At 33.2% G+C, this 27,103-nt stretch overlaps 1 protein-coding gene, 2 long non-coding RNA genes and 2 pseudogenes across 3 annotated transcripts; all 5 read right to left on the bottom strand.

Moving 5' to 3' along the window:
- Positions 1 to 2,592: 2,592 nt before the first annotated feature.
- LOC145937110 (uncharacterized) lies at positions 2,593 to 3,270 on the bottom strand. Its single transcript, XR_014425494.1, has 3 exons — positions 3,245 to 3,270; positions 2,894 to 2,993; positions 2,593 to 2,650 (listed from the first exon to the last, which is right to left on the bottom strand). It is a non-coding gene; the product is annotated as an uncharacterized LOC145937110 (long non-coding RNA).
- A 19-nt stretch (positions 3,271 to 3,289) lies between these two features.
- On the bottom strand, positions 3,290 to 4,905 carry LOC145937248 (uncharacterized; annotated as a pseudogene).
- Positions 4,906 to 13,338: 8,433 nt separating this feature from the next.
- On the bottom strand, positions 13,339 to 15,020 carry LOC145937395 (uncharacterized; annotated as a pseudogene).
- Positions 15,021 to 19,969: 4,949 nt separating this feature from the next.
- LOC145937953 (uncharacterized) lies at positions 19,970 to 23,516 on the bottom strand. The gene is made up of 7 exons (XM_083041298.1): positions 23,375 to 23,516; positions 23,121 to 23,300; positions 22,901 to 23,029; positions 22,150 to 22,353; positions 21,458 to 21,693; positions 20,856 to 21,015; positions 19,970 to 20,482 (listed from the first exon to the last, which is right to left on the bottom strand). The coding sequence occupies exons 1-7, from the start codon at positions 23,514 to 23,516 to the stop codon at positions 20,340 to 20,342; spliced, it is 1,194 nt and encodes a 397-aa protein (XP_082897424.1). The 3' UTR covers positions 19,970 to 20,339.
- Positions 23,517 to 23,522: 6 nt separating this feature from the next.
- Positions 23,523 to 26,601, bottom strand: LOC145937198 (uncharacterized). Its single transcript, XR_014425518.1, has 3 exons — positions 26,547 to 26,601; positions 26,013 to 26,149; positions 23,523 to 23,588 (listed from the first exon to the last, which is right to left on the bottom strand). It is a non-coding gene; the product is annotated as an uncharacterized LOC145937198 (long non-coding RNA).
- Between the last annotated feature and the right edge of the window lie 502 nt (positions 26,602 to 27,103).

The raw sequence follows: 27,103 nt of genomic DNA, 5'->3' as shown, positions 1-27,103 counted from the left end.
GAGCGCCATCTCTGCTTTGCAGTCGTGCATCGTTGACAGGCGTCGTCGGAGACTACATGTTTATTAATAAAAGTTGCATATTTTCACCTACCCTACAACCCCTCAACGGTTGGCACCGGAGTTCCCGAACACCCTGTATATAATGATACGTAAAACTTTCAAGCAGGTGAAATGGCATCAGAGATCCTAAAGCCCTGTTAAACAAAAACATTATTTTATTTTTATTGTGTCAACGTACTTGTGTATTTATTATAACTGCTCGAACATTTTATTGTAATTTGTTAAGATATTTTTAAATGCAAAAAATTATGACTAAAGTATAAAAGATTATTAATCTGCAATACACTTAACCTCAAAATTTTAGGGAACAAAAATTATTGACAAACTTATACTTAAAATAAAAATAGTTTAAATAATAATGACATAAATATACAGAGTAAAATTAAGTAAAAAAGCATGCACCGGTTAAAAGTATCCGAAAATACATGTGTTAAAATGCGGTTATAACCTCTTTTTATCCGGTACTTATTGTTAGAAACAATATCATGAAAGTAATACCTTGAAAGTAAACGTCCGATTTCTTATTTTATTAAATAAGTGAATATTTTATTATTCCTTTATGAAACTTTCCCTTTTGGAACTAATAAACAGTGCTATTCATAGCAGTCCAAGAGTCTAACGGTCTAACAAGCGTGCTCTTGTTCTTCGTTGCCTTCGTGCGAGAGACCTAAAAAGCGGGTAGAACCTGATTGGTTGTTTCTATAAGAAACGATATATATATATATAATATACATATCCCCCATAGCAAAAAATGTCACAGTGATGTCACAAAGACATTGCTCTGTGACGATAAAATATGTCAAAATCAAATCACAGTGATGTCATAGTGACGTGCGAATGTCCGCTTTGTAACAGATGTGATGTCATCATGACATCATTGTGATAAGAAATGGAATGTTATAGCGATGTAATTTATACAGATGTGATATCACTATGACATCATTGTGATAGGAAATGGAATGTTACAGTGATGTAATTTATACAGATGTGATGTCACTATGACATCATTGTGATAGGGAATGGAATGTTATAGTGATATAATTTATACGTCATAAAAGGGTTTTATATAAGAGAGACAAAGATTGGTTTTAACACGAGTAAAAGTACCAATCTTTAAAATTAATGAAATTCATAGCAGTGCTATAGCAGTGCTAAAAGGAGAGATAAACGTTCAATACAAGTTTACCGAGCATTTATTTCTTTTTAGCGCTGCTATAAAATATGTTTTTCATTAATTTTAAAGATTATTACTTTTTACTCGTGTTACGATCAACCCTTGTCTCCCCTACGTTTTTCTTTCAAATAAATGTAATTTATTTAATTACAATTTAATTACATTTTTATTTTTTAAATAATACATATACGTTCCAAAAAATATAAGCAATATTATTATATGTGTGTGTGTGTGTGTGTGTGTGTAACTATCATTTAATACACATTCACGTTAAATCACATCATTTAATCACATTTAATAACTATATCACTAACATATATACAGGGTGTCCCATAATTCGCGAACCACCCGTCAGTTGCAGGTAGAGCATGTTGAACTGAATAGAAAAGTCCTCTACCATTTTGCGATTTTCGCAATAATTAATGAGAAATAAATTAAAGAAGATCAGCCAATTCGCGTGACGACGGCGAGAAAAGACAGCCCAGTTTCATATCGTTACTAAGGATGCGGCGAAAAGAAACAGTATAATGTTACACGGTTGCTAGGCGCGCGATGAAGCGGGGAGGAGCGCTTTACAAAAGACAGTAACTACATACGAGTAGCGCTAACTCTGGACCCCCGAGTGGGCTGTCTCTTCTCGCTTGCACGCTTATCATCGCTCGAATTGGCTGATTTTCTTTAATTTATTTCTCATTAATTATTGAGAAAATCGCAAAATGGTAGAGGACTTTTTTACTCAGTTTAACCTACTCTACCTGCAACTGACGGGTGGTTCGCGAATTATGGGACACCCTGTATACATAATACTTATAATAAATCATTTTTAAAGTAATTTTTTTTAAATTCTAGTTATCACTTTATCAGAATTATGAAAAAAAAATTGATACAATTGTTAGAAAACTTAAATGCGCATAACTTTTTAATATATAGGCATTAATAAAATAAAAATAGTGATTGTTCATTTTTTATGCTACAGCTACGCATAAAAATACTAAAATACTTAGAACTTTAAATTACTTTAATATTACTTTAATATTCAACTGTATATATTATTATAACTTTTCTCGTTCTACACTATATTTAAAAAATAATATTTAATAATTACTTTATTGCACTTACAACTATGCATATGTATTTAATACTGTAACCATTTAAATAATAAAATATATATATAATTACTGTGTATGAAATTAATACATTCAAAATAAAAAAAGTACATATGCAAAAATAAACTCTTTATAAAATCTATAAATAAACGTAATAATAATAAACTGTGCAATAAACGTAATAATGAACTGAATAATAAACGTTCAAATATTATTTATTATATATTAAAATTACTATATTTAATAACCTGTCCTTTTTTTTGTTTAGATCTCCTCATTTTCGCATCTCTTTTTTCGTTCTTCCTTTTTCCTAAAAAGAAATATGTGATTGTTATACATAGATGCAATAAGTCAATTCTGCAATAAATATTCTATACAAAAATAACAATAAGTTCTTAAACATTGTATTTAATTTAAAAAAACTAATACACGCAATAATGAACAGATAGTGCATGTGTTCACCCTCTTTAAAATCAGTTTCTTATACAAATAAAAAGTTTGAGATAAGATGATAAAATAGTTAAATTGAGGTATATTATTATATATAACTTACAAATCTCGGTCAAATCTCTGCTTGGCTAAAATTAGCCATCTTGCAATTATATCCTCAACTTCCTTATTTGTTAAATTGCTTCTTGAAGTTCGCGCAGCATCTAACAACAAGTTTAAACAGATATGTGTGGTTATAGATTATATAAAAATTTAAAGCGACTTAATTTTATATATATATATGTATATATACTATTCAAAATTATTTTATATTCCTATGACATACATATTATTGAATGATGATATTAGAGTTCTAATAGCATCATCCAATATAACCATACATAGAATGCTATATATAAAGTGTCAAAAATACGTCAATAAAAACATTTCTGTGATTAAATATTTATATACTTACTTATGATACATATAGTAATGCGAAGAGCATTTTTAAAGGCATTTTTCAATTTTGCACCAGCCTAACTATATTCCATTGCTAATTTATTTGTTAAAATATGTTTCATCATGTACGAAATCACATCATGATGATCCTTACCTCCTAAAAGGCTCAATTGTCTTGTCTAAAAATATGAAATAATTTAATTAATATCAGTTTATGATCTAAAAATATCAAAATAATAAACATTTGTTTTTCTCTTATAAAAAAAGTTAACATTACTTTTCTTTTAACTTCTTTAAAATTATTTAACATTATATAAATAAATAAATATGTCCAAAATATTGCTTTTTATAAGATATTTCAATAAAATGTTTCTAATCGTGAGTATAAAATGATAATATTTTGTATATACCATTTCTGCAGCAACATATTTGTTTTTTAATTGATTATCAATTCTCTGTAATTGTTCTACGGTATCTGCTGGCAAATCGAAATCATAATCTTCATTTTCTTTTGAATCCGTATCCTCATTTCTTCTTATGTGATTATCCAACTTTATTAAACGTTTATCAATTGTTGCAAGATTTAACAATACTGCATTTAGTTTCCTGATAATTAAATTATGAAAATCTGCAAAAATAATGATGACACATATTATTGTATATTTACTCAGATTATATATTACGAATTATATACCATTTTAAATATATGTTTACAGTGATATAAATAAAAAAAATTAAAACTTTAATAATATATATATAGGTAAGCTTTTACAAAAATTTAAAATTAATAACAGATATATTTTACCTAAATCAATCTCAGCATTACAAGTATTGGATGTAGATATTGTATCTGAATTTTGTGGAACAAGGTCATCTTTATTTGCTGTTCGATGTTCTTGTGAACTTATAGATTTACTACATGTAACTGCAGAAATTTTTTTAGACTGAATATTAATTACTTATTCATTACTTATTTGTATCAGAGGCTTAGTTATTTTCTTATCACTTTTTATCAGTGGTTTTTTTATTTCATAAGTCATTTTGCTTTTATTTAAATCGTTTGATATATTAGAAGCTTCATCTAAATCATTGCTTGTGTCAGTTCTATCTGAATTATCAGAAGAAGAACTTGAAATTTTTTTTACTCGATTCATTTTCTTATCACCTTGTATTAATCGTGTCTTTATTTCACAGATTTTGCTCTTATTTATTGTTAAAGCTTTTGGTGTATTAGGAAAATCATCTAACTCTAAATCATTGCGAGTTTTTAATTTATTGATGCTTGTATCACTTGTATCAGAATTATCAGGAGAGGAACCTGTATTTTTTTTTGCTCGTTGATATCTCGATTTTTTGAGGTCATTTCCATCATCACCATCTATATCGGATATTTGTTCAGCTAATTTAAGTTTGTCTATAGCTTTATCATATGTATCTAAAACGTATAAAATTTTTGAATATTAAAAATTAGATTTTTGTTTTTATATATTTTATAATCAAATATCACTTAAAATTTAAATTTTAATATATACTTTTAATACATATATATTATAATTTTAATTTATATAATTTTTGATAAAAAAAATAAAATACATTTTTATATTACTAACCGCTGCTACCAAAAATACGGATTATTTTATATAATTGCCAATCATCAGAAGGAGATATTCTTTTCATAATTGCTTTTGTTGTGTGCCTCGAACAAGGCACTGGGGTTGCGCCGAATTAAGGATGAGGATCCTCGGGTCGTGCAGGACTTCGTAGGAAGTTAGGAGTGTTGTACTCTTTTCTTTCTCTTAAAATACACTTTTATTTCGGATTGAATATGGTTTCGCTTTATTTCTCGTCCTTTCTTTAAATATATATTCGCGTAACATTCGATGAGCGTATCTTCGTATTCCTCTCAATAATTCAGGTCGTTGTTAGTGAGTCTCGTTCTGATGTTCTGGTTTCTTATTAGCGACCACGTCTTGATGTTTAGGAATTGTATTCGAGACTCCGTCTTGATGTTTAGGAGTTTTATTCGAGACTGCCTTCGCGGGTGGGCTCTCCGTCCTATATCCTCTTTGTTTCTTGGATTTCTTTCGGGAAAGGTCCTTGGAAACAGGTCTCTGATTGGTTATTAATATTCACGCGTTTTTGTTCTAACTGCAAGCGAAGCAGGTTGAAGTCGCAGGTCTTCGCTTGCATCTCGCGGTTTCCGGTGCTTCGCGCGTGTCTCGCTGCGTTAGCGTTTTCACGCGACGAGCGTTTGTCGAGAGCGCTCTTTTATAAGCAAAAATGTTTTACAGTATTCTATAAAGATATTCAGTAAATTCTAATTTCTAATAACTACTGGTTATAGTTCGGGCTATAACATTCCTCCCCCGTAAAAAAAAGAAAAACGGAGGTACGAAGTTTTTCGCTTTCTTATCTTATTTTTGTTAAGATTATTTCTAATGCTACGTACAGTTATAATTCCCGTTTACAATGTAGTTTTATAATCGTTTCTTATTATTTTATTTTCGAGCTGACCGTCACATTGTATGGTTATCGTTTGTTCGGCGTCCGTCGAGTATAACCAGGTGTGCTCTTGGTGTAATGCTATCCATAACATGTGGGTTGAGACATAGTGTCTTACATTACATTTGCTCTGATAATGTTGTCGCTGCGTATACATTTGCATTTCGCATGGTGCGTCTAAATCTACGCGGTGTATAGGTGAATTGCGTTTACATACATATTGTGTATTAATTTTATTACAGTTTCGCAATTCGCTTTCCGTCATTGTCGCATATGTTAATTTTTCTTTATCTATAACAATTATTTGATTATCTATTTTGATATAATTGTATACATTATTATAGGATGGTGTGGGGAATTTTATTACTTTTACAATATCATAGGTCGGTTGCGCAATTAAAGGGAAACGCAAAATAGTATATATTGTTGTCGGATCACAGTAAGTATATAACAGTAAGTATTAGTTTTCTATAAATAGCTGTAGTCTATTCGTATGCATGCGCACTGCTTTTCTTCCTTTTTTAATTGTGTAGTTTACGTCGGAATTCTTTTCGGTTATTACGTAAGGTCCTGCCCATAGTGCATCTAATTTTTTCGATCGTCCCCGTCGGAGCGTCTCGTCGTATACTAGTACTTTGTCGCCTATCTTAAATTTTGTTTCTTTCGCGGATTTATCGTAGTACCCTTTGGCTTTTATTTTGTCTTCTTTAATATTCTCTTTCGCGAGTTGATTTGACGCCCGTATTCTTTCTTTTAATTCTTGCGAGTAGTCGTCGTAACTATACGTTAGTTTGGGCGGTCTCGCTAGAGCTGTCGGTAGGTCCGCTTGATGCCCGTATACTAATTCGAAAGGTGTATGCCCCGTAGCCGTGTGTGGGGTCGTGTTATACGTAAACATTGCGTAGGGAATCCACTCGTCCCAGTCTGTTTGGTCGGCATTTATATAGTGTCTTAAATATTCGGCTAACGTACGGTGTGAACGCTCTAATGCTCCGTTGCTTTCGGGGTGATAAGCTGTTGTCTGAATTTTATCGATTTTAAGTAATTTGCACGTATTCTTAAATATTTCACTTACAAAATTTGTTCCTTGGTCGGTTAGAATTTTTTCGGGAATTCCGTATTCGAAAATTATTTTCGTGGCGAATTCTTTCGCGACCGTGTTAGCTTCTTGGTTTGCGATCGGTATCGCTTTGCTAAATTTTGTTAAATTATCTTGGAAAGTTAGTAAATATTTATTTCCGTTATTAGTAATTGTTAACGGTCCGACTATATCTAACGCGCATTTTTCGAATGGTTTACTCGGCGTGTCCGTAATAATGAGGGGTGCTTTTACTCGTCGCGATAATTTATTTTTCTGGCAGGATTCGCATTTCGAGATATATTTTTCGACGTCTCTTGTTAATCCTGGCCAGTTATGTTTTAATCGAATTCTTTTTATTGTGCGTTCGATTCCCTGATGTCCTCCTGTGGGTGCATCATGATATTCGTAGAGTATTTGTTGTTTCTCCTCTTCGGTATATACTCTTGCGTTATCGGCGAGTTTTTCTTCTCTCTCTTCTTCCTCTTCTTCTACTTTGAAGATTTCTCTCTTTCTTCTCTCGCTTGTATCTCGAGTTACGTGTCGACTTAGCGCGTCGGCGTTCGCGTTTGCTCGTCCGGCCTTGTGAATTATCTCGTAATCGTATTCTTCTAATTTTAATCTCCAGCGGATGAGTCTTGATCCGGGGTCCGTGACGTTAAATAGCCAAATTAGAGGTTTATGGTCGGTTATTATTTTAAATTTTGTTCCATAGACATATGGTCGAAAATGTTTAACTGCCCATACGATTGCTAACAATTCTTTTTCGGTCGTATTATAATTTTGCTCTGCCCGAGATAACACTCGGCTGGCGTAAGCGATAGGTCGGTCATTGCCTACCGGTCCCTGTGACAGCACGGCTCCGATTGCGTAGTCGGAGGCATCGGTGGTCACGTTGAATTCTTCGATGAAGTCCGGATATTTTAACACTGGCGCGGTCATTAATTTTTCTTTTAGGGTGTCGAACGCGATTTGTTGTTCGTTTCCCCATACAAAAACTTCCGTCTTTTTTGTTAGTTTTGTTAACGGTTTCGCGATTCGCGAGAAATCTTCAATGAATTTGCGATAGTAGCCCGCTAGTCCGATAAACGATTGTATGTCTTTTATTTTTTGTGGCGTCGGAAAATTTTTTACCGCGTCTAGTTTCGACGGATCGAGTAATATGCCGTTCTCGGAAATAATATGCCCTAAGTATATTACTTCTTTACGTAAAAATTCGCACTTTTCCGGTTGCAATTTTAAATTATGTTTTCGTAATCTCTGTAGTACTTCCACGAGTCTTTTGTTATGATCCTCCAAACTGGATCCGTATATTACGATGTCGTCGAGATAAACGAGACATCTGAGCCCTTGTATCCCTGTTAGTACCGAATTCATTAATCGTTGGAAGGTCGCAGGCGCGTTTTTTAATCCAAACGGCATTCGGTTGAACTCGTAGTGTCCATAGGGGGTTGAAAAGGCGGTTTTGTTTTTATCGCGCTCAGCCATCGGTATCTGGTGATATCCTGATGCTAGATCAAGCGTCGTAAAATATTTGGCGTTCCCTAACTGGTCCAATATATCGGTAATATTAGGCAGAGGAAATGAGTCGCCTATAGTTAAATCGTTAACTTTCCGGAAGTCTACTACTACCCTGAGTCTTTGTTTTCCTGACGCATCGGCTTTTTTCGGCACTACTAATAATGGAGCATTCCATTGACTCATGCTTGTTCTAATAATTTGGTCTTTTAGCATTCCTTGCACTTGCTTATTTACTTCTGTTTTATGCTTCTCGGGAAGGCGGTATGGTCTTACGTTGACGGGCGAGGTGTCGGCGCGCGTGTTTATCTCGTGCTTTATCGTCGCGGTGCATGTCAGTGGTTCTTCATTTAAATGAAATATATCGCTATATTCTTCGCATATCCGTTGTACTGAGCGTTTTTCTTCGACGTTTAGATGATCCGTGCGTAATAATTGTCAGATTCGTTCGTCGCGCGTTGACGAGTTATGAGTGTCGCCCGTGTGTATCGTGTATACTTTGTGTGCGTTATCTTCACATATGTCTTCTACGGTTACGAGCGGCGTACTAATCTCTACGGTCTCGTCGGTCGTATTAATTATACTGACGGGGCACACAAAATTTTTTGGTTCTACCAGGCATCGTCCGATATATATTCCCGGTGCTGTTTCTTCGGCCTTTATCACGCCTATCTTATTATGATTCGTTGCCGCTTGTATTATCGTTTCGCTACGCGGTTTTAATTGAATTTTATTGTACGGTCGTAATTTTAATACGGCGTTTCCTATTTGAATCTCCTGTTTTTTGTAATCGCACGTGACTTGTTGCTTTTGTAGAAAATCGATTCCTATGATCCCTTCGTATTCCATTGGGAAGTCGTCCTTTACGACATAAATCGCGTGTTTGATTTTTCGGCTGCCTAGATCGATAGTCGCGTAGAATTTTCCTATTGTTCGCGCTTTATGCCCGGTTATGCCGATCAAAGTAATTTTGTCGTTGTATATCTCGGTTTCACCTTTCAGGTGTTTAACTTTTATTAAAGAGACAGTAGCTCCAGAATCGTAGAGCATGTTAATCTTGCCGTTCTTTACTTCGCGTATAGGTAGAGTTATTAAATTCAGGCTCGCTGCTCCACGAGGCGTCTGTCGCACGTGAGTCACCTGATATTCTATCGCGCGTGTCTTTTTATTATTTTCTTCTTGCCGTTCTTCCTCGTCACTGCTATACTCGGAGTCGGTATCTCTTTTTCGCGATTTCGGTTTCTTACTGTTCTCAATTTTATTTATGCTTCGCGATTTTTTATTATCGGTTCCCTTATCGCGGTCCGGTGTATTTGTTTTCGGGCTTCCATTTAAAGTCCAACACTCGTCGCGATTATGTCCGCGTTTTTTGCAATAATTGCAGAATTTCTCTACGGTATTTGCGCGAGGGGACTTGTCCGGTTTTGGGAGCGCGTATTTACTGCTGCGGCAATCGCGTCCGTAATGTCCCGATTTTCCGCATTTATAACATTGCGTGGTTTTATGTTGACCTTGTCGCGGTTGTTGCCCAGTTTTGCTTTGTGATGCATTTGTCATTCGCGATGCGTTAGATCCTATTAACTTTTCTTCTGCGGTTGCGCCCGTTATCGCTTCTTGGAGTGTTGTGTATCGTTGTGATCGCACGAGTATTTTCAATTCGTTACGTAACCCGAATTGGAAATTTAATAATGCTTGGCTTTGTATGGTTTCTAAAATAGCACGCTTATAGGTGCTCGAACGCTTTTCTCCCTCAATCATTGAGCTATATAATTTCCTGGCAAGTTTGTCGACGCGTTGTCCGAAACTCTGTGCCGGTTCGTTAAAGTTTTGCTTGAGCGAATTGAACTCGATTTGTAAATGCGCTGTACTCCGCTTACTTTGATAAGAATTTTCTAGTTGGTCTTTCAATTCTTCGAACGTTTGAATGTCTCGTGTCTCGAAATCTTGCATGGCTTTTCCCCGTAATTTAGTAAATAATATTCCTTGAATTAACGCTTCCTCGTCATCAGGGTGAATATTTTTAATTGCGTACGTACAGGAGTTTAGAAATTCTTGTAATCGGGTTCGCGTTGTGCCGTCGAACTCCGGTATCATTATTCGCGCCTCCTTTAGTGACATGTACCGTTGTGAGGCATTCCGCCGATTTCGGATGTCACGCTCGGTTCGTCCGTAAGCCATACGAGGCTCGTGCTCTTCGTCCGAATCTCGATCATAAGCGCGTTCGCGGGATCTAATCTGCCTATTGTCTAAGCGCCTATCCGCTCCCTGTTCGCGTGTGTGTTCGCGTAGATTCCGTCGATCTCCTGCGTCTCGATTTCGAGGGTAGTCGCGGTGATCACGTTGATTATTTCTGTCTCGCTCGGGAGTGAGTTCGCGTAGATCTTGCCGACTGTCGCATCTCTCTTCCGCATTTTGATTACGGGTGTGTTCACGGAGATGTCGATTATCGCGGTGCCTATTTGCATCCCGTTTGCGTGCGCGTTCGCGGGAGCTTTGACGACTCTCGTCTGATCTCTCTCCGCGTGACCTCCAATCGTACATTTTATTTATTTCTGTCCGCATTTCGATTTGTAAATCTCGTAGGCCTTGCAATACGTCGCGCATCATAGGATTTTCCTCGTTCGCGTTGTTTTCGACGGGTGTCCTATGTTCGGCGGGTGTCCTGTGTACGTCGACTTCTACGCGATGTACGTTTCCGCGCTCTATAGTTTCGCGTAGGCGACCAATTTCGCGGTCCACAGCACCCACGGATACGTCCGCTGCACCATTTGGTGGGGTGTGCATTACCGACATGTTATCTTCGTTAGAGTCAAAATCGCTACTATCGTACGTAGTTGACCATCCGCTTTTCTGTGACGCGTTGCTAGGGGTTTTGCTTGCGCGTATTTTAATTTCTTTTATATTTTCGTTATTACCGTCTGTTCGCGTCTTTAGTATACTTTCGTCAAAACTATCGAAGGGGAACTCGCGTTTAACAATGACGTTCGCGGGTAATTCGTTTTCGCTTTCGCTTGAATATTCGTTCTCTAATTTTCTACGAACTCGCTCGAGTCTTTCTACAGTTAAGGGTAACGCTTGAATCGCTCGTTTGGCTGAGTCGCTATGTAGCCAAGATTTGTTCGCTATCGGTTTCGGGGATGTCTTGTTCCCTTCCGACATTCACGCAGAAATATTATAAGGATCGGACTTACAGTATTACGGTTCGCATCGTTACGCTCTTTATCGCTCGGTACGGCTTGGCTGCTGCTGCTGCAACTCGATCGCTCGTGGGCTGATAACGGCTGGCGGCTCGGTGCTCGTGATTGATACGGCAGGTCGTCGCTCGGTGATGATGCGTTGTCCGTGAGATTGTCGCAGGTCGGCGTTGTCCTTGGGACGTTGGCGATCCTACTCGATTCTCAGCTGCTTGCTTATCGCTCTTCGTACTGCTTGCGTTGTCCGTCCTTCACTTTCACTGCACTGTGACTTCTGCTTATTTCCGTCAGCTGTTTCTTCTAACTGACGTGCCTGCTTCCACACGTTGTGTATGTGTGTATTGCGGGTCTTATTTTTTAGTATGCTGCTTTCTGTGTTGTCCGTCGATTATTTCGACGTGCCTGATTTTTCTAATACTTTTGTATTGTTTTCAGGTCTTCAGGTTCCTGCTGGTCCTGGCGGTCCGTCGGCGCAATCCCACCGCTGCCACCAATTTTGTTGTGTGCCTCGAACAAGGCACTGGGGTTGCGCCGAATTAAGGATGAGGATCCTCGGGTCGTGCAGGACTTCGTAGGAAGTTAGGAGTGTTGTACTCTTTTCTTTCTCTTAAAATACACTTTTATTTCGGATTGAATATGGTTTCGCTTTATTTCTCGTCCTTTCTTTAAATATATATTCGCGTAACATTCGATGAGCGTATCTTCGTATTCCTCTCAATAATTCAGGTCGTTGTTAGTGAGTCTCGTTCTGATGTTCTGGTTTCTTATTAGCGACCACGTCTTGATGTTTAGGAATTGTATTCGAGACTCCGTCTTGATGTTTAGGAGTTTTATTCGAGACTGCCTTCGCGGGTGGGCTCTCCGTCCTATATCCTCTTTGTTTCTTGGATTTCTTTCGGGAAAGGTCCTTGGAAACAGGTCTCTGATTGGTTATTAATATTCACGCGTTTTTGTTCTAACTGCAAGCGAAGCAGGTTGAAGTCGCAGGTCTTCGCTTGCATCTCGCGGTTTCCGGTGCTTCGCGCGTGTCTCGCTGCGTTAGCGTTTTCACGCGACGAGCGTTTGTCGAGAGCGCTCTTTTATAAGCAAAAATGTTTTACAGTATTCTATAAAGATATTCAGTAAATTCTAATTTCTAATAACTACTGGTTATAGTTCGGGCTATAACACTTTATTTATCTTAATTTGACTTGTATATGATGGCCATTTACATTCCTTATTATTTTCAGTTAACCATTCAGAAGGAACAATTTGTAAACCATCTTCGAACTCCACAATATTATACGCCATTATAATAACTGTAAATAAAAATTTATCAGCATTAAAATTATAAATAATCTATAATATAATAAAAATGTGACGATAATAATAATAATAATATTTGCAATTTATATTAGAGTATTAGAATTACGTTTAATTATTTTATTATAAATGCAAATTAATATTAAACATATGTATTATTCAGTTGTGTGTAACATCGGAAATATAATATAATTTTTTTTATAAGGCATTTTCAACATTTTTGCTCTAATTTTATCAAACTTCCATGTCTGAAGATGAGAATATTCAGACATGATACCAATATTTAAAGTTAATGACGAAATAGGCTGTGTATATAAATCTTCCACTAACACAAGCACTTTGCCAATAGCATATATTTTATTGTCATTAGATTTAATGAAATTTAAAATTGACATTAGTTGTCCATTTTCAAAAGAAATGCAATTATTTTTTGGATCATCACAGTTAATATAATATTGATTATTGCAAAAAATTTTATATTGTTGTACAGAAATGAAATCTTTCGTAATAGGACCATCACAATGAGAGTGTGTAAAACATTTTTCCATATGAATTTGAATATATTTTGAATGTTTCATTATTATGTATTGTCTCAATTTCTGCAAATGTTCTTATTAATTGCTGTAATGGTTGGTTAGTTTTACGAATTAATTTCTTTAACGTAGACATATAATTCTCAAATTTAAATGCACTGAATTTATCCGGAGCACCAAATTGTTTTACGTCTGCAGCAAGATGTAATAAATTATGAATATTATGTGAAATATATTTAGAACCGTAGATAACTTGAAATGATTTTACAAAATGTTTTAATAAATTTTCTGCATATTCTATAATAGAAGTTTGATATGTTAAAGTAGGATGTGCAAGAATTGTGATTGCTACATGTAATGTTAAAAAATTTAAATATACATTTTCTTGTAGTATTCCTTTCAATATAATAGGACCCGTATATAATAAAAATTGCCGATATTCTGTGGCTTTCCAATGTTTCATGTACTTTAATGATCTTGGTTTTCGAGCAAAATCAGAAGGAATATAATTGCGTAACTTTATTAGTTTCTTAAAAATTTTTTCTTTGTCTAAATTTGATAATCTTGTCTTAAGTGGTCCTGAAAGCCATAACATAATAAGTTTACGCATAACACCCAAACATACCAGGTGCATATAATCTAGTGGCACATTTGTAACTAAGCCTAGATTTGGTATATTTTTTAAAATTGTGTCACCAGTTTGATAATCAAGATTATAAGATCCAGTAAAAAATTCTTTATCATTACGTAACATCATATTAGATGTGTATGGAAAACATATATGTCCTTCTATATTATCACCTTCAATAATGCATTTAGTGCAACTATTATATCCAGTGTGTCCTTTTACATTTAAAATAAATGATTTAGCAGGAGCGTCACAAATTATTGCTTTAATTTCGACTTTTATGATCTGTCCCTCATAATCAATCCCATTATTTATAAAAGCAATAGCATCATCTACAAACATTTTTAAAAATCGTTTGCATTTTTTGGTTTTCCTTCACCATAATATAAGGCAATGACATATACATTGTTTATAATATTATCTGCACATAATATTGGCCATAAACTCTTTGCGGAAGACTTATATATAGGTAAACCATCAATATTTATAAATAATTGAATGTTATCAAGAGCAAAATTCAATCTTTTACGTTCTTTAATAATTTTTAGAAGAGCTTTTTCGAGACCTAAGTGGCAGTAATCTCCGTTTTCAATTTGTATAATTTCAGTTGATTTAGGAGTTTGCAATAGTGTACGTGGATCTTTAGGCAAAGTATAATTAGTGTGTGTTTGCAATATCTGTAAAAGGCGACGGAGTGATTTATGTGATATCTTTTCTTCAATAGCCCATTTACTTATGTCATGTATAAAAGTTTCGTTATCATTTAAACACAGATTTTCATAATTGTTATCGACTATAGCTTGCAGCTTATTTGCATCCGTGTAATTTTGTATCATACAGGCATTATTTTCATTCAGAAAGTTAATATTATTTTCATCACTTTCATCACAAGATTGATTTAGATTTCTATCTGAGTATACTTTATCAGAATCACATAAAGATGAAGCATTCTCATCAACAACAATTAGTTGATCATTATTATTATTAATTATTGCCATAGAATCCGCAGAATCAGTCTGATGAGTTATCATATTCATATCTGTTACTATGTTTCTTGCAACTAACCTTCGTTTATGTCTTGCACTATAAAATATTGAGTGTTTTCGTTTGCGACCCGTATTTTTCACAAAAAATATTTTTTTTCCTAAATATACATATACAATAAAAAAAAGATATCTTGTTACAATAAATATGAAAAAATATAAGACAAACATAAGACAAAAAAATATTGTATATATACTAACCTTAATTTTTATGTTGATGTTTTTCACTTTCGTGTTAAATCACTTCTTATTGCTAAGTGATCTTCTGAGATCACTTATTTTGAGTCAAAATGTCCTCTTATGTAAATAAAAAACACGTGCTGGTACACCAACAGACAACAATGACTGCGTATACGCTGCAGAGCGTTTTGGGCAACGTGTACGCGCCTACACGGTCACGCTTGCATTAGGGTTAGGTAAGGTTAGGTTACATTAAGCGTCCATTAACGGTGACGTGATTGATTCTTTTACTTTTAGAACAAATCAACGTCAAGTCTTGACAAGATGACAACTTAGCAGTCATTCTGCTGAACGCGACTATTTTAAAGAAAAATATTTCAAATAAAAGTTGTTTGATTCAAAGGAGGTCATAAAGTAGATGATGCCCTTTATTTGATGAATTTTTTAAGAGATATTTGAAGTGGTGTTATTTTAAATCGGACACCCTAATATATATTGAGTTATAGCAGTAATAAATATAAATAAATAAATATAAATTATTTATTAAATATATCATAAATTAAACTTTATTTTTCTAATTTTAATTGTTGATCGTCACAGCACAACATCTTTATGATGTCACTGTGACATATTTTTGCTATGGGGATTTTTTATCATTATTGTTACATTTCGTGATATACTAGTTATATCAATGTGACATTTTTGATGATATCACTATAACATCATAAAGATGTTGTGCTGTGACGATTAAATATATTTTTTATCGTCACAGCACAACATCTTTATGATGTCACTGACATTTTCTTGCTATGACAGATTTTTTTATCCTTATTGTTACATTTCGTGATATACTAGTTATATCAATGTGACATTTTTGATGATATCACTATAACATCATAAAGATGTGCTGTGACGATTAAATATATTTTTTATCGTCACAGCACAACATCTTTATGATGTCACTGTGACATTTTCTTGCTATGACAGATTTTTTTATCCTTATTGTTACATTTCGTGATATACTAGTTATGTCAATGTGACATTTTACAATGATATCACTTCAATTGTGATTAATGATATCACTGTTACCTTCCAATAATCTCACAATGACATCACAGTGACATCACAGTGACATCACATTTTTTTGTCACCTTCCCACATAGAAATTGACATCCAGTGGATGTCCATTAAACCTCCAAAGCTCCATGGGACATCCATCTCCATGGTGGAAGTCAGATAGATGTCCATTAGAGGTCCATTAAACCGCCATAGCTCTATGGATTTCTACTTCCACGGTGGAAATCGGACAGACGTCCATTAGAGGTCCATTAAACCGCCATAGCTCTATGGATTTCTACTTCCACGGTGGAAATCGGACAGACGTCCATTAGAGGTTCATTAAACCGCCATAGCTCTATGGATTTCTACTTCCACGGTGGAAATCGGATAGACGTCCATTAGATATCCATTAAACCTCCCTAGCTCTATGGATTTCTACTTCCACGGTGGAAATCGGACAGACGTCCATTAGAGATCCATTAAACCTCCATAGCTCTATGGATTTTTACTTCCACGGTGGAAATCAAATAGACGTCCATTAGAGATCCATTAAATCGCCATAGCTCTATGGATTTTTACTTCCACGGTGGAAATTGGATAGACGTCCATTAGAGGTCCTATAAACCTCCATAGCTCTATGGATGTTTACTTTCACGGTGGAAATAGGATAGACGTCCATTAGAGGTCCATTAAACCGCCATAGCTCTATGGATTTTTACTTCCACGGTGGAAATCGGACAGACGCCCATTAGAGGTCCATTAAACCGCCATAGCTCTATGGATTTCTACTTCCACGGTGGAAATCGGACAGACGTCCATTAGAGGTCCATTAAACCGCCATAGCTCTATGGATTTTTACTTCCACGGTGGAAATCGGACAGACGTCCATTAGAGGTCCATTAAACCGCCATAGCTCTATGGATTTCTACTTCCACGGTGGAAATCGGACAGACGTCCATTAGAGGTTCATTAAACCGCCATAGCTCTATGGATTTTTACTTCCACGGTGAAAATCGGATAGACGTCCATTAGAGGTCCATTAAACCGCCATAGCTCTATGGATTTTTACTTCCACGGTGGAAATCGGATAGACGTCCATTAGAGATCCATTAAACCGCCACAGCTCTATGGATTTTTACTTCCACGGTGGAAATTCGACAGTCCATCAAACATCCATCCCACCTCCATAATAAATATCCTCTACAAATCCCTTATATAGACGTCCATTAGACACTTATTATGGACATATATTAGATTTCCACATAAATAAATAATATTTAAGTAAATAAATAATATCAAAATTAATATTTGTTTTATCATTAATTAAAATTTTAAAAAATTAGAAATAAAAATATAATTTTTTAGCTAATTTTTAGAGCACATTTAAACATTTAAAATATACATTTTGTAATTTAATTTATAATTTAAATAATTTAAATTTTATATAATTATATATATTAATTGTATTAATTATTTTAAATTAATAATCATAGTTTTTATTAGAATGAAAACTGATAATTCAATAAGAAAAAAATAATAAGCGTTCAATAAAAATCTGATAGATACTTGAAATGGACTTCTATTGGACGTTTTTAAAGATATTCATTAGATATTGCGCAGATCATTAGTAGAGGGTTCACGGAGCATCTGTGGACGATTAATCGACGTTCCGTGGATTATTAATAAAGGGTTCACGGAGCCTCGGTGGATGAGTAATCGACGTTCCGTGGATCATTAATAGAGGGTTCACGGAGCCTCGGTGGACGAGTAATAGACGTTCCGTGGATCATTAATAGAGGGTTCACGGAGCCTCGGTGGACGATTAATTGACGTTCCGTGGATCATTAATAGAGGGTTCACGGAGTCTCGGTGTACGACTAACGGACGTTATGTGGGTGAATAATAGAGGATTTATAGAAGATGGATGGATGAAATATATAATATTGTAAATGAAAATAATATCAAATATAGTAAAATACTTTATATTTATTGAGGATAAAATTACAAAACCACAAATAATTTGATGCTTAAGGTTTCTTGGTTCTTGCCGCGATCATGTTGGATTCTGACGTCAAAAGTGAGAAAATACACGCTGAAAATTTTTGCGTGCTATTTTTATATAAAAAGATATTTTGATAAATCACAACTTCAGATGGCTTTAGCACATTTTTAAAATACTCGGAAAATTATTCTTTTCCCTTTATAATCAATCAACAGCTGTAAAATAACAGTAATAAGAAGCCCAGTTCGTCTGGTCGTTGCACACGCGCAGTCATTCCGCATGACAACGTCTGATGTTTTAATTTTTTTACGGTTGTTGATTAATTGTCAAGGGAAAAAATTGTTTTTGGAGTATTTTAAAAGTGTGCTAAAACCATCTGAAGTTGTGTTTCATCAAAATATCTTTTTATCTAAAAATGGCACGCAAAAATTTTCAGCGCGTATATTCTCGTATCTAACATAATCTAACATGGTCGCGGCGAGGACCATGGAACCTTAAAAGACAAGTATTCTTTTATAATTTGTAACTGATGATAATAACATATACATACACACACATATATATATATATATATATATATATAGGTTGTTTACATGGATATCTGAAACATATATTTGAAATCTGTTAATATATTGGGTGCATCCAGAAGCACGACCGCTCACTGAGCGCTCAGTAAGCGGTCGTGCTTCTGGATGCACCCACTGTATCATCAAAATGGCTCAGACACGATGAACGGAATAAGGAACAGTGAATTGTGTAATCAATATATTGAATAAAGAGCGAGCGTTTCTTATTCTATGTTTCTTATTCTACACGCATTGAACTGTTCCTTATTCCGTTCATTGTGTCTGGCTCTTAATTCTATAGTACATATCAATGTTTGCGCCAAAAGTCCATCCTACATTAGTCGCAGTCGTAAGAATCGTAAGAAATTGACGAATCACAGTCTATTATTCTTCGATCGCAAGGAGAATAATAGACTGTGATTCGTCAATTTCTTACCATTTTTGCGACTGCCATTAATGTAGAATGAGCTAAATGCGCACAATGAGATTTTACGTCCTAGATCGCAAGCGATCCAGTAAATTACTAGAATTGCAGTACGCTGAATTTTATAATTTATTAGAGCGCATCTAGCACGAAAGATCGCATCCAGAAAATTGATGACAATAAGTAATGTCTAAAACGGAATTAATCTATAGGCTTGTTAAAATGGCCATTGAAGCTTAATTTAAATGATATAGAGCGAATGTTAAAGGTAAGTGCATTCATTTATATAAAATATATCAAAATGATATATATAGTCTTCCTATATAGTAAGTGTAAAGTTAGCATATTGATAAAGAACTGTGTGATAAAGAGACATTATTGTACATTTTTTTTTCTTTTCCTCCAAGTAATTAACGTTGATTGAAAAAAAGAGGAGTTACGTGTAATCTTCTCTCAACATATACACATATACTCTTTTTCTTAAATCGAACATTGATTACTTGGTGGAAAAAAAGAAGAATATATAAATATACCTTTTTTATCGCACAGTTTCTCTATCAATTATACTTAACTTATTGACACTGGAGCTGGAACGCTCAGGTTAGATTAGATAGATCTCTTATTAAAATATATTTCTAAATATGTACTTTTAATTACTTATACATACTTTTAATTTCTATTATATTTAAATATTATTTGACGTTATTTTCAATATTTTGTAAGTAAATTTTTTTTTTAAGATTGCCTCAGACTGGCGCGATATAAGTTATTGGAAACTTTATATATTAGCGCATCTCATCATTGGCAATACAAGAAAAGCTGAAAATAAAGCTACACGTAAAGCAGTAAAATATAGTATGTAAGTATGTCAAAAGTAATTATATATGTTATATGAGGAACTAATTATACGTAGATAGTTGAACGCGACTTACCAGTAAAACCTTACATATATAATAATAATAATAATGGTTAATATATACCTCTTCCATACCTTTTGATATTGTCCATACCTTTTGATATTATCCATACCTTTTAATATCTTTCCATTCTGATACCTTATTTCCTCATTGTTATTCACCAAATTAATCCACAGAACCATTGTCTTCACCTTGTGCTTTTCGTTTCTCCTCATTTTGATGTCTCGCTTTTGAATGTCGGAACCACTCCATAATCCTCCGCTGAATTTTGCCATGGTCGGTATCTCGGACATTCTGAAGTACGCAGCCTAAAAACATTTTTTACGTTTATTTTTTTTTTTATATAAATACAGTGCGTCGTATTTCATTGAATAATAACTTCTTATATAATGTAAAAATTAGAAATGATATTTAGTTAAATTTTTATAATAAGATTGAAAAAAAACGATAACTTGTTATATCTCGAGAATTGGCATTAAATTTATTAGAAGTTTTGTAAATTTGAAACAGTTAATAATCACAAATATATATATTTTCATAGGAGTACATATTAAATAATGTATATATATTAAAATGACTACTTTCTTAATCTATTCTAATCTTTGTCAATATGTATATTTAAAAACATTTCTTAATGATTACTAAAGTTTTTGCGTATAAATACTTCTATGTAGTACTTACTAAAAATCACTTTCATTATTTCCAATTTACGTAGTGGTTCCTTTCCGCATCGACCCTCCCAATTATAATTCTCTGCCAATTTATTTGAAAATATTTTATATAATGCCCTCTTTACAGCATCAGTGACGTTGGTTCCTCCGATAGATTTGATGTATGCGCGCTGTAAATTGGTAAAGTATTTAATGTTATAATTTTTTATATTGAATATAAAAGTAATATATATTTTTCGCGAATCATCATCTTTGAAATTATATTTCTGTTATTAAAAACCTTAGCAATTTTTAATTTCTTAAACGAAAAAAAAGAAAAATTTTTTACTTTATTATTTTAAGTGAAATTATTCACATGCAGAAAATGAAACAGTATAAAAAAAGTATTTGTGGTTTTCATTGCGAAATGTTTGCTTAAAATTGATTATACATATTGATATACTCATATACTTGATAATAATTGCGAAATACACACACACACACCACATCAATTATCAAAATATTATTTTACATGACAATAAGTTGGGTATTTTACATGACTATCTTTTTTCTTTGCTAAAATCCTTATATTATATTTAATACTAAAATGTAAAATTATATGTGTTAACTTACTATCGCAGCATTATGTTGAGAATCACGATGTTTCAAGATCTCCTCCACCTCCATTAATTGTTCTTTAGTTTCCAACGGAAATTTGGTCTCAACGTCTTCAAAAGAAATCTCCGTGTTCTTGTTCGCTTCTGTTTCCATATTTGTCTTTTTAACTAAAATATCTAATAAGGAAAGTGCTTGCCTCATGTCATATTTTATGATCGCTATTTCTCTCGTTAATCTTTTCAAATAATCCACTGTAAATATAAATAGCATTATTTAATAAACAAATAAAATACATGCGTCGTATATGAATAACTTTATCATAACTTTAACATAAAAGTTTAAACATTATTACACGTTGCTTTGTAAAAAAAAAAAAAAAATGGAAATATTTTCATTTCGGTATAAAATTTTGCTTTTTATCCAAAATAAGATAAAAAATTCTTGAACATTTTAAAATAATAATTTTTTTATTAACAAGTACTATATGTATATATTATAAATTTGAAGAGTAAATAAAAGATTTATTATTTCTATTATTTATAAATATAGATAATATTTTTACGTATAAGTAAAGATTTCAGAAATAGTGAATTGCAGTCGTAAAATTTTCATGTTATTATATGTTTAAAATAGACTTATATAATTTTTTTTAACACAAATTATTTTTATTACACAAAATGTATTATATCTAATGAACATTTACTTACCAATTGCATCTTGTGAAGATTGATGACTTAAATTATCATCTATTTTCTCTCTTTGTTGTGTCTCTTTACAGCTTCGACTAATTTCTTCTATTTTATTCACGTGCCGATTTGGTATATTCTCTTCATTTTCCTCTTCTCTTACGTATACAACACTGTTGTGCGTTTTTTCACTTCTTGCGTTCGAAATATTATGATTATCCACATCTACGTACAAAGAAAATATATTTTATTTAGTAATTGAAATGAAAATTATTAGAATAAAAAAATGGAGAATTTGACAAATTATGTTCAAAGACATGATAAAGATTTTTAAAAATAAATTCTATGTATGTTTTTGGTCATAAAAGTTTTATGGAAAAAAAAACAAAATTACTAATTAATATATATAGAAAATATTGCGCGCGCGCGCACACACATGCATTACTAACTGTGCACGTATGTGTGTGCAAAATGTATAATAAAAGATAAACGATAGATCAGTTTACATATATTTTGCGAAATATTGTTGATAGATATTTTAATTTATTAATATTTTTATATTATTAATGTTATATTTATATTGGGTATATATTTATATATTTTTATTTTTTAATATTGTGTCGATATTAGATAATTGATATTAATATTAATATCTAAAAGTTATGTACAACTTTTTAAATTTACGTTTACAATAAATAAATATGAAATATGGACCAACATATATAATTATGCAATAATTATATTATTACAAAGAGATATAACGAATATATACCTTGCGAAAATGATTGAGAGTTCGAATTTGAGGCCTTTTGTTTTGTTTTCTTTGATTCGCTGTTTCTTTTCGCAGATTTCCCAGAATATGTAAGGGATGAACTTTCATTTGTATCGTGCAATCGCTGACCTTTTAATACAAAATAAAACAATGAATGTAAAAAATGTAAAATTCGTCTATGTATCATAAATAGATATAATAGATTTGTTTGTGTACTTACGTTTTGGAGGAGAGGGAGGAGATGGTAAATTTACGTCTGTGTCTGATTCATCTTCACTTTCAGACGAGGATAAAACTCTTTTCGCTGTAATTCTTCTATTAGCAATCGCTTCCTTGTCGGTATCCAAGTCTGACGTATAGGTTGCCTTTTTTGCTTTTTCATCGGCCTTTTGAAAGGACGCTGTAAATATTTTAAATATTAGCAAATATTATTACGAAAAAGAAAAAGAAAATTAAAAAGGATTTTATACTTACGATACTCGCCAAAAATTCGTTGAATTTTAACAGAAGACCAATCAGAAGTTGGCGTTTCCTGTTTTTCAATCGCCTTCCGAATTCTTGAATCTGTCTTATAATGTAAAGGATATTTGCACAAATCCTCACTCTGTTGCCACATTTTCGATATTACTTGGATACCGTCAGAGAATTCCGCGACAATAAATCCTTGATTCGACATTTTTCTGAAATTCTGAAATTTATTTTTAGTGCAGTGTTATAAATACCCCCCCCCCCCCACCCCCCCCCCACACACACACGCAAGCACGTATACGCACACGCACACGCACAAGATATCTGTTCATATATTTGCACAAGAAATCTATTTTGATATCTTTTATTATGTATGTACATATAAAATATTTTCTTAGAAAAGTTTACGAAGCGTAATTATATATATAACAAATTATAAATGTGCGGTGCTTATTAGCGGTATTATTGCAAAAATTCTTTCATTATCCTTTTCTGCGTATGGTAATTTTATAAATTTGTGATTAATTTTATGCAAAGGCCAAACTTGAAAATCAGATAATTTACTGACTTTAAATATACCCAAATGGACAGAATTGCATGGATAATGATAAAGTTCCTCAACAACTTTAAATTTACGACCTATTGCAACGTAATTGCCTTCACGCGATGTAGCGATATTTTCTAAACAGACGATATCATTTTCTATGAGACAACAATTATCAGCAGAAGATTTAATTGAAATAATAAAATGAGGAAATTCAATCTTTGAAAATTGTGGACTAAAGCAACCCGATATCAATGGTCCTTTTTCGTGTGGAGCTTTTACATTAATTTTTGGAACATTTATATTGTCAGAATTTATTTTACAAAAACTCATCTCGGCATAACGATTGCTAATTTGCTGTAATGGTTTATCCGATTTTCTTAAAATTGATTTCAATTCTTTCATGAAATTTTCAAACGGAAAAGCACTAAAAGTATCTAATGGTCCAAATTGTCTTACGCATTCAGTTATATGTAAAAGACCGTGAATATTATGGGATGCAAATTCAGGTCCGTAAATTTTAATAAAGCATTCAATAAAATGTTTCATTAATTTATCCGCATATTCAATAAATTCGACTGTATTTTTCTGACATAAAATGCGAACAGCAACGTGCAAAGTGAGGAAATTGGAGAAGATATCAGAATTCAATTCTTTTTTTAATATAACAGGACCGGTATATAACAGAAATTGTCTCAATTCGGTTGCTTTCCACTGTGCAATATCTTCTATTTCTCGTGGCCTTCTTGCAAATTCTTTAGGAATAAAATGTCTAATGTTAAGAAGAGATTTGGAAATATTTTTTATTTTACACGAGGTTAAATATCTAGTTTTAAGTGGCCCACTTATCCATAATTTTATTAACTTTTTAACAACGCCAATACATATCATATGCATGTAATCTAATGGTATATGAAATACAATGCCAAAATTTGAAATATTTAATAAAATAGAATGACCAAGATGGTGTTCTTCTTGAATTTGATTAGAAAAGCTATCGTCTGTTCTCATTTGATAATCAAAATTAGGAAAACAAACTCTATTAGCGATAAAATCGCCTTCAATTGTACATTTTGAGCAACTGAAATAACCCGTATGTCCCTTAGTAAGGGTAATGAAAGATTTTGCAGGGGCATCACATATGATAGAGTGTATTAATACTGAAAATGTTGTCTCGTTATAAGTTACCCCTTTATTAATTAAATTATTGATATCATTTACAAACGGTTGTAGGAATTCATTCGCATCCGCTGGTTTAGTTTTACCGAAATAACAACCGATAAGAATTACTTTCTCGTGCGGCATAATTCGACCTAAAATGGGCCACAATTGATTTGAGTTTGATCGCGATATGGGTAGACCATCGATACCAATTTGAATCTGAATAGGAGATGAAACCGGCGTATTCTTGCTTCTAGATAAGAATCGGAGAATGCCATATTCAATACCAAAATGACAATATTGTCCGGGAAACATTTCAGTAATAACGGAAGATTGTGGTGTACGTAATAATGTTTTAGCACATTTTGGAAAATTGGAAAAAATTGGATGTACTGTTTTCAAACCGGACAATAAGTGCGACAAAGCTACATGAGAAATACGATGCGTGATAGCCCATTGTACTAAAAATGTCTTAAAATCATCATTTTCTTTCTCTGAATTATTAATATCCTCTCTTATATTGTCCTTTATTATTATATTATCTTCTGGATGTAAAGATACATTATTTTTTAAAAAATCAGATGCGGAAATATTCGTTAAATCGGAACATGGTAAATTTATTGCTTCATCTTGTTTCTCAATTTCGAAAATAACACGATTAAAATTGACACTCTTGTCATGATGATCATTATCCGAGACAGAATTATTTAAAATTACGCACGAATTGGTTCTAGGTTCATTAAATAGGGCAAATAATTCGTCACTCTCTTCTCGAATTAATTTCCGGCGATATCTTGTTGAAATATCTTGTTGAAATAATTTACGCTTTGGCATGGTCGATTGTCAGTTATTTTAACGTAACTAATATATCTATGTAAAAATCTATGCAAATATATACTATATTTAAAATAAAAACTATGGAATAAAGATTAAAACTACTTATACTTGCATTTCTCGATACTTCTCTCGTTCAATAATATCTAAAATTGTCCAATAACGCTCTCATCAATTAGAAACTCTTCGTGGCTGATCACAGGAACAAAAGCTTCAGTAGGCAGGAACAGAATTCTCGATTGCTAGAAAAAAATTGCAATAAAATATATAAATCATAAAATATATACAATAATTAATAAAAGTAAAAAGCATACCGACATGTGCTAACATATCTGGAAAAATTCGTACATGGCGCATATATATCTCGAAACCTTTGGTTCTACATTCTTTATAAAAAATTAAATATTAGAAATTATTCATATATATTCTCTCGTCTAGACGCTCTAAGGACGTTTGTATATGTTCTTCATAAAGAGCGTTGCGTAGGATTAATTTACGGCGGTACCTTTTTGAAATACGCGACAGAAATTTATGCCTCGGCACGGTTGATTTAATGTATTCCAATATTTCTATATTCTACGTAATTATGTACTGCACTCAAATAAAACCTATTGAATAAAAATTAAAAATTCTACTCACTTCCTTTCTCGAAAATCTTCGTTGTCCAATAGCTCGCAATAACGCTCGCCGCTGAAATGCTCTCGTTACTTTATCACTTATTACACACAGTACATCTAACTCGCTCAACAGGCGGGAAAAGACTGGCTTTGAGAGTCTTCATCCTTTATCTCGAAAAGACAAGTAACGCGATATGACAAAAGTAAAGCGCCTCCCGCGGCAACAGCTTTTATTAAGGTACGTACGTATATCTACGCGTAGCCCCGAACTTTGTATAGGCTAAGTATAGCCTATATACTTAAAATCATTTTTTTCAAATAAAATATACTGTATAAACTTTGCTTGTATAATAATTTAATAAAATTGTTAAATTATAATATATTCTAATTTATTAATTGAAGTACTCTGCGTTGATACCACTGCTTAGATATACGTACGTACCTTAATAGGAGCTGTTGCCGCGGGAGGCGCTTTACTTTTGTCATATCGCGTTACTTGTCCTTTTCGAGATAAAGGATGAAGACTCTCAAAGCCAGTCTTTTCCCGCCTGTTAGTACTCTGCGTTGATACCACTGCTT

Source organism: Prenolepis imparis, unplaced genomic scaffold (assembly GCF_030444845.1).
Source record: "Prenolepis imparis isolate NDT839.2.m4 unplaced genomic scaffold, iyPreImpa1.0 SCAF_6, whole genome shotgun sequence".
In the NCBI taxonomy this organism is placed as follows: domain Eukaryota; kingdom Metazoa; phylum Arthropoda; class Insecta; order Hymenoptera; family Formicidae; genus Prenolepis; species Prenolepis imparis.
Note: the sequence above shows the minus strand (reverse complement) of the source record. Positions and strands in the feature narration are given on the sequence as shown.